The sequence below is a fragment of the Canis lupus genome, chromosome 26 (genome assembly GCF_011100685.1).
Source record: "Canis lupus familiaris isolate Mischka breed German Shepherd chromosome 26, alternate assembly UU_Cfam_GSD_1.0, whole genome shotgun sequence".
NCBI lineage: Eukaryota > Metazoa > Chordata > Mammalia > Carnivora > Canidae > Canis > Canis lupus.
Window position 1 is genome coordinate 1,945,471 of NC_049247.1, and position 16,216 is coordinate 1,961,686.

The 16,216-nt window shown below is 42.1% G+C and overlaps 1 protein-coding gene across 4 annotated transcripts in view; it reads right to left on the reverse strand.

The window, feature by feature from the left end:
* Window positions 1–609: 609 nt before the first annotated feature.
* PIWIL1 (piwi like RNA-mediated gene silencing 1) overlaps window positions 610–16,216 on the reverse strand; it is a 31,086-nt gene continuing 15,479 nt past the window's right edge. For 3 of the 4 annotated variants that reach the window (XM_038574732.1, XM_038574729.1, XM_038574730.1), the window contains 12 exons: window positions 13,875–14,001; window positions 13,568–13,685; window positions 12,951–13,065; window positions 11,714–11,901; window positions 11,272–11,344; window positions 9,528–9,728; window positions 9,317–9,420; window positions 8,180–8,250; window positions 7,869–8,022; window positions 4,208–4,333; window positions 1,633–1,780; window positions 610–1,476 (listed from right to left, as the gene is read on the reverse strand). In XM_038574732.1, coding sequence (XP_038430660.1) covers window positions 1,360–1,476; window positions 1,633–1,780; window positions 4,208–4,333; window positions 7,869–8,022; window positions 8,180–8,250; window positions 9,317–9,420; window positions 9,528–9,728; window positions 11,272–11,344; window positions 11,714–11,901; window positions 12,951–13,065; window positions 13,568–13,685; window positions 13,875–14,001 — 1,542 coding nt within the window. In that variant the 3' untranslated portion in view covers window positions 610–1,359. The remainder of the gene's footprint in view (window positions 1,477–1,632; window positions 1,781–4,207; window positions 4,334–7,868; window positions 8,023–8,179; window positions 8,251–9,316; window positions 9,421–9,527; window positions 9,729–11,271; window positions 11,345–11,713; window positions 11,902–12,950; window positions 13,066–13,567; window positions 13,686–13,874; window positions 14,002–16,216) is intronic. The other variant, XM_038574731.1, reaches the window with a different exon arrangement.

Below are 16,216 nucleotides of genomic sequence, written 5' to 3' on the forward strand. Positions count from 1 at the left end.
TCTCTGGCCCTCCTCTAAAACCTCACACTTTCTGTTCTTTTTTCTTCTACTGTTTATAGCCCAAGCAGGTTAAGGAGCCTGGGCTAATAAACCAATGACAGTGTTAACAACAGTTATGAGCCTGAAGAACTAAAAGGAAAATCAAATGGTTTTCATTCATGTTAATGAGGCTAACTCCAAAAAGGATTTATTTGATAAGACCAAGTATAATGATGTTAAGACAAGGGGTTGATGTATGAGCGCTAATACGTAACATGCATCACAATTACAAGTAATGTTTAAAGGGGTTCTCAAAATACAGGTTTTACTCATTAACTGCAAGCCAGCTCTTTGCAAAATTTCCTGAAAATACCTACAAATACGTACATGTGAATAATTACAATCATCAACTTCCAGATAATGTCCTGCTCAGTCTGCATTTCCTTACAAGCTTGGGCTCTCAATTCTTGTACTATGAACACTGAAGTTCAAAAGTGATGCCAATTTAGCTTTTATAAATGGAATTGTATCCTTTTGAAAGAGCAAGCTCTCCAGCATTCAAAAGAATTCTTTAAAAATGGAAAGAAAATGCATACACTTTCAGTAAAAACAAACTACACTATTCATGGATAAGGTGACGATCCAATTTTATTTTATTTTATAACAAGTAGAAGGATGTCCCTGTTGCAAACAAAATAAATAGTAATGTTAATATAGGTTACTGACCTCTTTTTGTTAAAGAGTCTTAAAATGTTTCTTTGGACAGAAATTTAAAACTTTTCAACCATCTTCTTCTAATAACCCCCATACCACCTAGCCCCAAAATGAAATAAAAAAATCAGCCTACTTCTTCATAGAGTCTACCATTCCCACACCTTGTGTAAGTTATTCAATGGCAGTTTTATAACTTTAAAATATATCAAATAAAATAAACCCAAATAAAACCCTACCTTACAGCTGTAGTGAGTTTCCCACTTTTATGCCTTTATCTCCTTTAAATTAAGAATATTTCAAAAAGATTAATTAATGTAGGTTTACAAAGCAGGACTTGCTCACTCCTGAAAGTACTTTCAGGTAAATTACCACTTTTCAAATAGTTTAAGAAAGTTTGTTTATAATACAAAGTATGGTATGCACATTTTTTTCAAAACAAAAAATTCTCACAACATATTTGAGAAGTAAACAAGATAAAATATAAAACTTTAATTTTTACCTATAAGCCAGTCACAGCAGAAATGCTACACACGAGACTCCAGACCTAATTCCCTTCCCAAGTTTCATCTAGAAAGGTAACAGCTAAAAAAAAAAAAACTTAAAAAAAAATCCCAAAGTTACAACTTCCAACAGAAGAAACGGCTGCGTTTCGTCGTCTCCTGAGGGTCAGAGGTAGTACAGGCGGTTGGACAGGGACAGGTTGGGCTCCCTGTGAATGCTCTGGCCCACGAGGAAAGCCAGCTTGTGGGCGTACTGGCAAGGAGCAGGGACTCGAATGACGCCCTTTAGTGGAAGAAACACAGGGCTGTTACTCTCGATCTGGTCTCCTGTATCACACATCTCAATATTAACTTTAAAAGTCTCTGAAAACAGTAACTCCTTTTTTTGAAAAGTGAAGCTCACATATGTGAGTACACGTCCCTAGGGAAACACACTTACGGGCCAGTTATAGTAGACGTGACACAGCTTGTATGTGAGCCTCTGTATGTGGTCTGGCTTCAAGCCACTGCTGTCATAGATGACGTTATAGTGTGTGGGAGAAACACTGCCACTTCTCACTGCCTGGCTCACGATAAAAAAATCATACCTGGAATTATAAGAGAAAAGCCACATGGATGGGAGGCTCATCCGTCTGAAAGCTGAGGTTAACATGGGTCCAGTTTCTCACAGGGAGAGGTCTCGTATTCACATGTAACCTAACCTCTTCAGGATGAAATGTGCTTCCTTCACATCCATGACACTTGCTGTTCATGGACTATTCTGGAATGCTTATGTGTGACAGATGTTTAAGAAATCACTATTACTTAGATTTTAATTATCTGTCACTGACACCTCAGGGAACTCCACACATGCCCAGGCCGCCAGTTACAGCAGTGTAGGCGAGGCACTCACAGCTGTCCACCTGCACGCCTTAGGGCACACCGGTGTGGCTCACAGACCACAGAGGTCCTAGAGGGCAGCAGCAGTGGGCGAAGGTAGAGGAGCTCTCCTTTCAGGCACTGTCATTCCCAAAATATGCTTTTGCCCTAGAGCCTTTCCCCTTCTTGTTCCCACGGTAACAAAAGTATGCTTCATTTTCATCATCAAGGATGCAAAGCAGTGGGGGTTATTCTGTATGTTAGTAAATTGAACACCAATAAAAAATAAATTAAAAAAAAAAAAAAAGGATGCAAAGCAGATTCTTAGAGGACTTGAGAGGCCCCAGGGACAGAAGCAGAACTAGTGCAGGACCCAAACGGTAAAGCAGATACCAGGAATGCAAACAGAGGAACAGGACATCTGTTCTTCCCACTTTCTGAAGCAGCAATAACACATCAATCCAGAGATACTGTAATCTGACCTAATAAAGCTATAAAGAAATTACCTGTGCAACTTGCTGGCTCTGCTGAAACTAGACAAGTCTGAACACCACAACTGATACAGAACAGATTATTTTGATTTAGAAGGAGGGTTTCAGAGACATTAAGCCACTTGGCCCAAACCATAGAGAGATCACAACAGGGCTAGAGTCAGACCCTCAGTTCCCCGACTCAGGCACATTAGCGTCCAGAGTACTGGCAGCTAATGGGACTCTGTTGGTCCCTACAAGTGGGCTTCTCCAGGTGCATGCAGAGCATCAGCAGCTAAGTTTTAAACAGCATCTAGTAAAAAGTAATGAAGTGTTTTCATACTTCATAATTCCACTTGGATTTTACCCAATCTTATGTCAGCTGTCTCCCAGTCAATGTCTGCCCTGAGCTGTAGTTAGCACAGCAGGAGTGTTAGTAGAAGAGCCATGGGGTCACTCGGAGTGGTTAGAGGGTCCTGCAGGAAAGAACTTTCTATGTTAGCATCTTAGCCACTTTGTCTCCCACAGCTGATTTTCCCACTAGTAGAATCCTCTGGCACTGCCATAACTAACACCTGCCTGAGAAAAAGACAGAAATCCAAGACAGGGTGGCTCAGAGGTCTGCCTTTGGCTCAGGGTATGATCTCAGGGTCTTGGGATTGAGTCCCACATCGGGCTTCCTGCAGGGAGCCTGCTTCTCCCTCTACCTCTGTCTCTGCCTCTCTCTCGGTCTCTCATGAATAAATAAATAAAATCTTAAAAAGTCTCCTCTCATGAATAAATAAATAAAACCTTTTTTTTTTTTTTAAAGAAAAGAAATCCAAGATAATGCATCTCAACGTAGTAATTTCCATCCATGGTCACCTAACAGAACTGACTAAAGAGAACTAAAATCTGTGTTACCATTTATCTACATAAAGTTAGTGTTGTAAAGTCTCATTTACTCTAGGTCTGTATAGGAAGGGCATTCTGCATTAGCAGCTCTGCACCCAGGCCCACTATTTATCCTAATTAAAGCTGCCTTTTTAAAAGCTCCAACATGTTGAAAAAGAAGAATGGTCCTAACAGTGTGCTCTCCTGAAGGCAGCACTACTTGGACTGACAGAGGAGCCACTACTCAGCAGCACCAGGATCCCCTACCCCCTAGGCCTCACCCCATAGTGTTTTTGAGGAGCCAGTTTCAGCAGCCAATAGCTGCTGGGTGCGAACACCATCAGCAGGCGGCCCCAGTGTGCCTGCAGACATCCTAGCTAGCTGCCTTTTCCATGGCAAAGTGTAGCTCCAGGCTACATAAAAAGCTTTGTTTACTACTCAGAAGCTCCTTATCTGCAGCTGTGTTTCAGATGAAACTTTTTGACCTCTGGATAACAAAGCATTACCAATCTCAACATTTTTACTAGGAAACAATCTTTGGATGAGGTCACATGTTAAAAAAAAAAATACAAAAGCAATCTACAGTAGCAATTCTTACCCTATGTCTAATCAGTGCCACAGACAATAACCCTATTCTCCCAGAAAAACTACATGAAAACCTATTCCCCCCAGGCTTTAGCAATACTAAATCATAGGCTTTATTATTATTACTGGATCAAGCTAGTTGAAAACTTTATAAGAAATAGGAGAAAAAGTAAACATGTTGAAGTTGATAAAGCAAAAAACAATTCCACGTAATCGTATAGAACTTACCATTCTGGTCTGGTAACTTCTACATCAATAACCGTCCCGGGAAGTGGGTTCTGAAGTCTTCCTCCAGACTGAGCAAAAAATCTGGCATTCACGCGTTTCTTCACCACAATTACCGTTAGTCTTGGGCTTAAAGGTGATGATGATGAATGTAATGACATGGAGTCTGTCATGCTTCCAGGCACTCAATCATTCTGACATTCACATTCACATACTCCATTTAAAAAGAAACCCTCTCCCTGGGATCCCTGGGTGGCTCAGCAGTTTAGCGCCTGCCTTCGGCCCAGGGCGTGATCCTGGGTCCCAGGATCGAGTGCCCTATCAGGCTCCCTGCATGGAGACTGCTTCTCCCTCTGCCTGTGTCTCTGCCTCTCTCTCTCTCCCTCTCTCTCTCTCTGTCTCTCATGAATAAGTAAATAAAATCTTAAAAAAAAAAAAAAAGAAAAAAACCCTTTCCCTTTCGAAGCAGAGTATCTGTCCAAGCTATGAAGGGACACTCCACACCTTGTACAGACTTAGACAGGGACCAGGAGTCAACTGTGGGTAGAGAACAGGACGGCATGTGACATGAGGTCACACACATGTTCCATCAACAGACAAGCATGCTGCTCACCTGGCACACAGAAATGACAGATTCAGCATGCTTCAAAGCGCACAATTTGGAACACTCTTCAATGGGCATTTTGTACTAGGTGGAAAATAAGATCTGAAGTATAAACTGGCTGGTAGGGAAGCTAGGTGGAGCACTGTCAAAGTCTAACCCAGCATTACTGGTTCACGAAGTACTGGGGCCCCCTGTCTCCCATCTTCCTCCTGGGGCCCCACCACATGCTGGCAGAGGATGTACCCTTTGCATCCCCCTCTGCGTTCCACTGCCCGATCCAGCTGGTTTCCATATACCATGATGAAACTCTCTTCCCCTGAGCACCCAGCGCAGCACCAGAGGCCACCTGTTGGCCCTTTATGTGCCTTCTGGCTCTCTGGAGGACAGCTCTTCAGGTGGCAGCACACATGGGCTTGAATACCTTTCACACCTTTTCTACCATCTCTGAACGGTCCATTTCAAAAGCACACCCTGGAGTATGTGGGCTGGCATATGAAAGGTACTCAGGAGTGTGCTGGAGTGTATCAGACATTTGAGAGAAGTACCGATGCCTCCATTTTTCCTGTGCCTTTTCCCACCTGGAACATTAGCTCTTACAGAGCAGAAATACACCTGACTTCAAACTACATGACACAGAGGGCTTACACGCAGTGGGATCTGGTCTGGCTTGGGAGGTAGTTGACAATATGCTGTTGGGACAAATGGTCAGAAGGACCCTGAAGAGGGAACTTCTGTTCAATGATAAATCTAATTTTGCTCCCTCATGGTATGAGTAATCAAATCCAGAAGGGATAGGGGGCTGATTTTACATAAGCAGAGGGTATTTTTAGAAATATCACCATCTACCCACGGAGGTCTATTACTGCCCAGTTACTGTAGCTCTGGATATAACAAAGTCAGTCTCAGGAGCCAAAAGACAAAGTGGATTTCAGTTCTCTTGATATTTCAAGAAACAACATAGGAAATGTCAGGACAGAAAGACAGGTTGTAAGTAAGAAGTGACGTTTTTGATTTATCTAATATCCTAAATCAACTAATCCATTTTACTTTTTTGTAAAAAGCTGACATCAACATTTCAATTAAAAAACAAATATATTGTTCAAACAAAGAACAATTACAAATATTTACATCCAAACTGCAGCTCTTCAAAGTGAGGAATAATTCTTGGATATTATTTTATTTTCTACACAATTTCAAGCTTTTTCTGGATAAGTTATCTACCGTTTATTGAGTACTTACTGGGTACTGCATGAAATATTTAATTATTCCCGTTTATTCCTTTTGATACCCCCTTGGTTACCTGCTTCCCTGTTTCACAGATGAAGGCAAAGCTGGGATGAACCCACCTCTACTCCTGGGACACCCTGCACTTTATCACTGGTCTTGGCAGCCACCAAGTACAGCACAATTCACACCATGGAATCCACTTCCTGGGACAGCTGGTTATGCTTTCGTTCAGGCCGCAACTTGAAACCACTTCCCTGTACAGTTTACCCATTGCCTCAGTGGGAACTGGGCAGGTAAGCCCCAGTAGCCGCCACGGAAACCACCCCATACTAGTGCTGGACACCGAGAAGGACTCTGGTCAAACACTCACCAGGGCCACCATCTCTTCAAAGGCAATTTCTGCCACTGCTTCTGGGAACCAAGCCCAAAGGACTCAAAAGACTCAAAGTAGCAGACATGCAGGCACCGCCATGGTCACAGGGAACATTTCCCACGTATCAGACACACAGCTCAGCTCAAGACTGGAAAAGGAGCTTGCCCTATAACCTCTACTCTTTATTTCTTGAAAACTCCCTCTCCTCTAGGTGTGTAGAAAAGGTCACTGAGGCTGGATGATGCTGAGGCGAAAGCAGTGAACAAAGAGGAGACTAGAAAGTGGCCACCACGTTGGACTGCCCCTGCCCCTATGGCCACACCACATCACTCGTGTGGACAGCACTTCCAACTCTGAGAAACACACCCAACAAGGTTTACAAAATTTCAGAGACCGAAAGAAAACCAGTAACATTATTTTAGTGAGAAAATACAAGCATTAAGTTTTTTAAAGGAGACAGAAAAGAACATTAAACTTTCGTTTCCAAAACATTAGAAAATGCTTGTTAGCATTTTAATCTAAAACACAATTACTTCAAAAGAAATAGAAACATCCCTGACTTCTCTGAGAAGTTACTGGCATAATAAACTAATTTTAAGAAATGTGTAGAATCAACACTTAGCATCTGGCCACAGAAGCCTTGGAAATACCTTTCAGTTCAGCTAGAAATAAGAAGCAAGCACTTAATGCTTGCCCTACAGGTCCCAAATCACACTAAGCTCAGATAAAGTCAATGGATTTCAAAAATCCCTCATTTCTACAATACCAAATGCTGGCTGAAAAGGTCTGACAAAAATAACCAGTGTTGCAACATGTATGTGCAAACAGGCCTGTTGGATTTCTTAAGTATCCTTAAAAACCAAATTCACAAAAAAAAAGAAGAAAAAAATCAAATTCACAAACCTTTATGATTTCACTAATCTTTATGAATTCACTAATAAGCTCTTAATACAACAGTCCCCCACCCTCAGCTTGCTCACAATCCGACAGACAGTAGCAACAAGGTACAGCATCTCCCAGGAGACGAGACACATGGCAATCATCTTCCCTAGATCAAGTTATCAGTTCAACCAAGCTCACAAAGAAATTAAACAAGTATTTGTTGGACAAAGAAATCGAGAAAGAGTAAATTAATATGGTTTGGAATTTATTCTAATAACCAATTCTGTGGATGCCTACAGAAGTACCAGAATCTCAGATTCCCCACACCTCAAGGCTACAGGTGAGAAAAGTGGCAGGCAGAGAATCGGCAAAGGTATCTCCATGTGTCTTTTCTCTCCCTGGAAGGAGGGACCCTTCTCAGGACTTCTCTGCACCTCTGGCCCCTCCCCCCTTCCACGCCCTCCAGCCTCCTGCACTCCTGAGGCTGGGTTCTCACCCTTGCACCAAGGAACTAATTAATTTGAAAGACAAAAGGTATAATTTTATAAGAGAAAATGCTTTGCAGTTTGCATGCTTACTTGTAACCTCTACCAACAGATTTTAGGCAATCCAAAAACTGTGGTACTTCATAGTTAACCAGTGTTTTCAGCTGACCATCTCCTACACCATCCCGATACACAATAATTCGACTTGGCATGTATTCATTGCAGCTATTCCAAGCCCTCAGAGCAGCTGAAAGAAAGCCAGAAAAGTTTTAAATAAATTAGCACAGAACAAAATGGTGTGTTGCTACCAAATTCTGGGCACGTTTTTCAATAATGTAACTTTAGGATAATTTCTTGGAGACCCCAATTCAGACAACAGGACGGTAACCCTCCCGGAGACTAACCTTGCAAGCAGACTTTGAGCCCATCTACAAGCTCTTGCCCTCGATCTTGAAATACACAGCGAGAGAACCAGCTGTTTGGAGAGACCAGGACCAGGGTGAGAATGAGATCAGGTTGTACCTTTTGGAGCACTTTGTATTTATTTCTCTCTCAGCAGCTCCTAATGTTTAACCCCTTTTAAGATAACTGCTAATATCTCCAATACTTTATGAAATCTTAAGCAGAAATAACAAGATACACCTAACATCACAAATGAAACTTATTATAAATCAACATTCTTTTTCCCCTGCTGAGGAAAAAATAAAATTTAAACTAATACCCAGAGAGAGCTTGTAGATTTACACCTAGTACACACAGATCACACTTCTTGCTCTGTTCTTTGGAAGTCATTTATTACAGGTTTCACTCTTATAAAAGCTACAAGACCTTGAAACACACCCATTAGCAACACACGTCAATATACCTTTAATTTCCATCCTTTCCTATTCTCAGCAATTCTTTTTAAGATTTTATTTATTTGAAAGAAACAAAGTGAGAGAGAGAATGAGCAGGGAGGAGAGGGAGAAGCAGACTCCCCACTGAGCTGGGAGCCTGATGCGGATTTGATCCCAGGATCCTGAGATCATGACCTGAGCCAAAGGCAGACACTTCACTGACTGAGCCACCCAGGTGCCCCTTGGCAATTCTTTTAGTTCTAAGAAAAGCACTAAAAGGTGATGCACTATGTTGATACACAAGTAAAATGGGTAAAATGAAGTGGGTTTTCCAAAATAAAGTCAACACAAAAACTTTGTATTTCAGCAGTCAATAAAAATTATTAGAGAAGTTTTAGAGATGGTTGCATTTAATGAGATGTACCCTCCCCCACCCCCAATCATAAAACAGCCTGAAATGCAATCTACTATAGATTAAGGACCAATGAACAAAGTTGAAAACAGCAGGGCAGCTACTTATTTTACTTCCCTACTTTTCTTGCTTATCTAATGTAAGAGAAGTCAACAGGTTGAAAAGAAGCAAGGAACAGAATCCTAGAGCCCAAACCTCACAGACCCCCAGAACATGGGCCCTGCACCCCCACCTGCTCCTGCCCATAATCCAGCAGCTAACGAGTCATCACCCCACCCCCCACTGGCACTTACCGGGTCATCCCTTCATTGATACTTGCAACAAATCCTGCAATTGACCTCCGTCCAGCTGTGGTATCATGGTAACAGTCAATGCCAACTATCATGGCCAGCTTTAGCTTTAACAAAAATATTGTAGTTTTAGATACAACAGAATACCAGCAGTAGTTAGAAAGTAAATCCATTGTTCTCAAACAATGAAAACTTATGCACCACTTAAACTTACAGGCATATCAACCCTCCAGAGCTCCCCTCCCATCTTGCAATTCATCTGCAGGGCGATTTTGGTAGCAATGGCCATGACGGTTTGCTGTTTGCCAAGGGTCCGGGCCACCACACACTGACTGGGAGTAGGGCAGTCTGTACACAAATATTTCTTAATGGCATCATACTTGTCTTTCCGATTACTTGACAACAGACAAACAACCTGCAACCAAGAAAATGTTCTCTTTACAAAGAATCAGGAAGCTGATGGTGAGGTTCAAGGAAGAGAACAGGGAACCAAACCCGCCCACTGGATGTAAAACATCTGTCCAACACTGTCTCTGCCACAGAGCTGACAAGCCCCACGTAAACTGCTAGATACTGTTCCCTCCACTCACCTCAGGGATAGATGCTAATAATGGAAAGAAACCCCATGAGGCCAACAACTCAGAGCTGAACACCATAAGGACTTAGCTAAACATGCTCTAGTACCAGTTTGGAATAACTTCAAGATAGGGAATAGAGCAGAACAAGTTAGCAATAACCTACAGGTGGACAAACAGGTCTTCCACCATTCTCACAGTTCTCATTTGCTCACCACCCACCTAGGATCATGGATTTCAAACTTTTAAAGCTCAGGCTGCTCTCTGCTCAGTGGGAAGTCTGCTTCTCCTTCTCCCCCTGCTCCTACCCCCAACTTGTGCGCACTGTCTCATAAATAAATAGAATTATTGAGAACCTGATCACACTGAAATTTCTTACAGGTCCATGGACAATTCTGGGGACAAAAGAGAGTGCCTTAAACATATGCCTGCTAGAAATGGGAAGACATCAGTCAAAGGGCACAAACTTCCAGTTATGAACTGAGTACATTCTGGGGATCTACTGTGCAGCATAGTGAACACAGTTAACAACGATGAGTTGTGTACTTGAGAGGTACTCAAGACTGGATCCTAAATGTTCTCAGTACCAAAACACCCACCTGTAATTATGTGAGTTGATGGAGGAGTGAAGTAGCCTTGCTGTGATAATCACTGTGCAACATATACGCATATCAAATGATCCCACTATACACCTTAAACCCAAAGTGTTATGTCCATTAGATCTAAACACTAGAAAGAAAACAGTCCATTCTTGCCTAATCCCAGTTTGTATTCTAGAGCTGAATCCAGCTCTTGGACTCATTGCTGTGTTCTCCAATTAATGCTCTCAGATTCTTCTCTAGCCCCTGACAAAATCACTTTGCCATCCTACGTGTCTTCATTACTCCAGACAATGGTGACAGTACTCTGCCTGTGGCATCTGAGCAGGAGATGAACAGCTAGAAAGGGGACATATTAGTTGAAGCCAATTTACTTCTTAGGTTTAAAGCCACATACACATGTTCACATGTTGTTTATCACTGCATCTGTCTTTGCCACCTTATTACTTCATACCTGGACATGTGCTGAACAACGAATTGCTTTTACTATTTGTGCCTATTCCCCATGAAATTTCATGGAATTAAAGGCTTTGAGTCCAAAAACATTTCAGATGGTCTCGTTCCCCCCACCTTCCCACACCAACTGCAATGCAGATAACAAGCTTGCAGACACACAACTAAAGCCAGCATTAAGAGAACTACCTTATGAAGATAAAATACATATTTTGTGGACAGTTTGTGAACCTAATTACAACATTTCAAACTCAAATTCTAAGATTTACAAATGCCGTTTTTAAACCAAGTCAGTCCAGGACAGCTGCCTAGGTACCAGTCAGCTACTTACTATCTGGGTATCGGATGTAACTTTCTGCTGTAAGACTCTCAAATAGGCTTCAGTTCGATCATCCACTTCAATCCTAGAATGAAAATTTGTTAGCCAACATTCAGAAAAAGTAATGAAAAATGTACTATGCATAAAAAATTTCCTGTAGTTTATCACACATGAAACACTTCTGTATAAAATACAAAACACCAAGACTGGCCATTTAGGCAAAAGGTTGTTTCTAATGCGAATAGCAGCAATAATTTGGGTAACAGTACTGCTTGTTCTCTCACCCATTCTTAGTTACTAAAATACGTTTCTGCATCCTCATTACAGGGAACTGTATCAGATCTTTAAACATAATCTAGGTAACGTGTTTAACACTTTTATCACTTTTGCATTCCCACACCCACCAAATGACTACTAATCAATTTTCAGAGTAGAAATGACTTGACAGACTTACATTATTGCTTTTTTCATTTGTATGCCCATGGCTGGTGTAACTTTAAATAGATTTTGTATCAATGAATTGGCTGCTTCATAATTTCTTCGAGTATAGATCAACAGCCAGTTATCTAGCGGCTTAACGCTAATTAATGGTGCACCTCTTGTTTCCTTTGACCAATCTGCAAATTGTGGATTGTAATCGAACTAGAAGAAAGTTCAGAGACACTGTGAATTCCTCTGCATGTTCTCAGTTACAAACCCAATAAGCCTGTAACAGTTCTCCTGGGGCATTCTGATCCTTAGGGGACTACTCTTCCATTTGGACTTGATGGATAAACAAAACACCCCAAGAGGGGAGAAAAGTACAGTCAGGTGTCTGAGGATGATGGGACCCTGTCACAGCTAGCATATGAGTGCTTCTCACAAAAGGCCCTCCCCTTGGTGCTGCCTGTGCTCTCCTTCATCTTCTAACACATGACAAGGACAGGTGCTACCTCCCTCATGATAAAGATACAAAACAAATACAGCTTTAAAAGTTAAGCAACTTGATGGAGGTGTCCCACTGAAAGCAGGAAAGGTAGAAAGCTATCAAACTTGAAGCACACTGACGTGGTGCTATTTCTCATAGAGGAACAAACCCAGTGCTTCCTCCTTGTCCTACCCACCTCCCCACAGCCGTTATAACACAGGGATGTATTCTGTGACCAATTCTACAGGGATCATAAAAACAACTGCAGTTAAGACATTGAGCTGTATGTTTAGGTTGTTTTTCATAGAACACATAGAAGGCAGAAGGGTAGTTTTCTATAAAAGGATTTTTAAAATTCTGGTACTTGCAGTGCTTCAATTATACAAAAATATTTTTAGAAGACTTGTTTCCCTTTTCTGAAGATAAAATATATAGGCATCACAATATTTATGTCCCTACAAACAAATGGTCCAGGCAAAAATGAAGCCAGATAAATTGAAAGTTTTCTGTATTAGTGGCAGACAAAATACCAACCCAATCGCATAAGATTCTTCTATACCTTAAGTAATTCAGTTCTTAGAAACAGATTAAGCCAGCTTTCAGTAAAGTCTCACGGATGATCACGAGGACCATATGTATCTCTGCTCATAGAAGGTAAAGGATAGGTGGAGAGGAATGGGGAGGGGGAGGAGGAGAGCAGACTGGCATGTAATGGGGTTATTCCTGCTTTACTGTGCACCAGACCCAAATCTGATGTGACTGACAACTTTAAGAACTGCCTTACTGTTTTTCCACCTTGGTGAATCTTTTCAGCTTGCAAAATTCTTCCTGAGAAGGACAGTAAGTTGGAGTCAAAGCTCAAACCCCAGTCTCGAAGCTCCCTCTGAACATTGTCATCTCTGTAAATTTAACATATTAATGTGGCACTCAAAGTAAGGAAATGCAGAAAAACCAGACATATGCAAATAGAGATCCAGCACAACCCACAACTTCTCTCAGGACTGAGAGCGTAGTGAGGATGCCAGGACACACAGATGTGCTCTCCGTATCTCCCTCATCATGTCCTGAGGTCCTTCAGGATAGCCTCTAGCCTACACTTCTGATGCCCAAACGACCTTCCCTTCAAAGTAAATCCCTCCATGTTAGAGAGAAAATAGGTTTGTCTTAAATATTTCACTTTCTGCTTGATTACTGTTTTCTAATAGAAGAATCAGAAAAGGCCACAGGCTAGAGTTTAACCTTAACATTCCCTGACAAACAGCGGGCTCACCCACAAATACCAAGAACCCACCCCAAATACTGAAAACACAAAAGAAAAACAAAATTATTTTCTCTCACTCCCAACCCACAGAAAAGAACACAAAACTGAAACCATGCCCCAGTGAGAGGCAGAGGACTTACTTATGAATGTAATCGATGAGTCTTCCCACTTCACGCTGCCTTTGTTCTGGAGTCAGCCTTGTATGAACAGCTAAGTCTTTCATCACATTAAAATCATTACGCATCTTATCAGTTAGACCTTCAAATAAAATGTTGAAAGGTATATGATTATAGAAACAAGGATCACATCTAAACGTTTGGAGTGCGGGGTAGTGTAGAGTGAGGGAAATGACAAGGGGAATGAGGCAGCAGTAAGGGCTTTTCTGGGGGGCTGTGAGGACTCCGAGAAGAGGTAGAGGCAGGGGAAGCAGCCCAAATACAGCAGTACCTGTGAGATAGCAGAGCTCGGGGATGAGCATCGCAGGGCCCGGCAAGGTGCCACCAGGGCCACGCCTTCTCTTAGGCTGACTGACCAGAACAGGTTGTTTTAAGTCGGTGATTTCCTGGTTGTATTGCTAGTTATAAAAAGAAGGTGTCACTGTTCATGTAAATGCCTTTAGTTATAGGTCAGTGGGCCCAAAACAGGGATTTGCTTTTTTTAAATTGACAATTGATGCCAATAGTAAGGCTGGTATCAGTATCCAAGCAAAGCTTAAAAAGTGCATCTTTAATCCTGGTAGAACAGGTTGTGATTTACATGTATTACTGAGTACATCAACTTTCTTCCTAAAGACTTAAGAGCCTCACTGTTCTCGACCATCTAAATTCTGAGTTCTAGTCACAGTTCACTTAATTTTGTGATATTTTGGTTTAGAAACAGAAGCCTACGTAACTCTGGGTCCTCACAACAGAATTCCTCCAAGACTACTAGTATTACAGCAAGAAGTGGTATAGAAAACAAGTCTTGCTATGACATATAGCAGTACATGGGGAGAAGGAAGGAGTTTCCATGTCAGAGAATATTCTTAATTACGAAAAATTTTTACAAAATGTTGACATTTGGTAGAAGCTGGATTTCAATTCAGTAGTCTTTTCTAAAAAGATTTTATTTTTGGGGGGCAGGGAGGGTATGAGAGGGGGAAGGGCAGAGGGAGAAGCAGACTCTCTACTGAGCAGGGAGCCTAATGTGGGGCTCGATTCTGGAACTCTGGGATCATGACCTGAACTGAAGGCAGACACTTAACCGGCTGAGCCACCCAGGCACCCCTCCACTCAGTAGTTGTAAGATTCCCCATAAGCACTCACTAAGGTAAGTTTCACAACTGGTAAAAAGACAAAAAATGCTGACTTTTGTGAGTTCATGTATGCATGAGATGGCTTGTGCGCCTGGAACAAGAGGCTTCCCTGTGTTATCTCGGTTCATCTCTGGCCCTGTGTTCTCTAGAGATCCTCTTGTACCCTCTTCTCCTGGCATCTTTTAACATCCTGATTAATTTGGCTCTTTTTACTTTCAGAGAGCCACACATCTGCATGCAGTAGCACACAGGGATGAGTACCATGATGGCCCTTCTGTTAGTGCCACTTACTCAGCAGCAGAGGAAGTACTTTCTGTTCCATATTCCCACCCTATGCCAAGTTCCAGGCCACCTAGTTCTCTTAGTTCTCAGGAACTAAGAGACCATGAATTCCAATCTGTTCTGACCTTGTCCTATATAGACTCTACCAACCACTCAGGAAAAAAGTTAACTTTTCTATTTTGGGTAAGAAAATTTCACGAACACTCTTATCTGATCCCTGCTCCTTGTGCCTGCACTACTGATTTTATCACACTGTCTTCTTTATTGAGATACAACTGCTCACAGGCCCCTCCCTTGCACGTCACTTGTTGGGTGCACAGAGCAGCAAGAGTGTGGGAGTAGAGTCAGATGAATTCCTAAATCTGCCCTATCTTGCCAATGGGCCTTTAATGCATGCTTCCCTGTTATACAAAACTTTGGGATGCCTTTCCTATATTCTTAGGGCCCAAACAAAAACCTGTCAATTCTTTCAACATCTTTCCCTACATCTAAGAAATGAGCTTGTGATTAACATTACTGTCAAACCTTTTCTTTTAAAAACTGACCATGATCTTCCCTTTCAAAGGCCCTTCTCTCTCCCACTCTGAATGGTTCTTAAATATGATTTTTAACGTAGAACTTCCAACCCATCATTTATGACTAAAACTGCATCTCTACTAGGAAGTCCCAAGAATGCCGTGATTCTCTAAAACATTTCAATACCACCCCATTCTGACTGACTGTATCTACTAAAGACACCCAGTTAGCCCTGGATGTAAGAGAGAAGTCTTCTAGCAGAAATCATCTGAGCCGACACTAAGCCTAAGAGCATGAGTCAGGCGTGCAGAGTGTTGCATGCAGGAGGAGGCTGGGTTGAGAGAGAAGGTGAGCACCAACACACAGGCAAGGGCTACATCACTCAGGGTCTCACTGGACATGCATCAGTGCACATCAGTACTGAGGGTGGAAGAGTAACATCAGATCCACAGGAGTTTGAAAATGGGTCAGAAAGCAGGAGAAATGGGAAATGAGACTGACTGAATGAGCACGGGGCCCTGCACTGAAGAGGGCAGCCACTGGAGGAGGAGGAGGAGGAGGAGGAGGAGGAGGAGGAGGCGGCAGTATCTCAGATGGTGAGGCCACTAGTAGCACCACACGAGAAGAGGCATGCAGGTCTGAAGTTTTAACTACTCATTCAGACACCTGAGTGCCTTCCTAAGCAGCTAGAGGTACA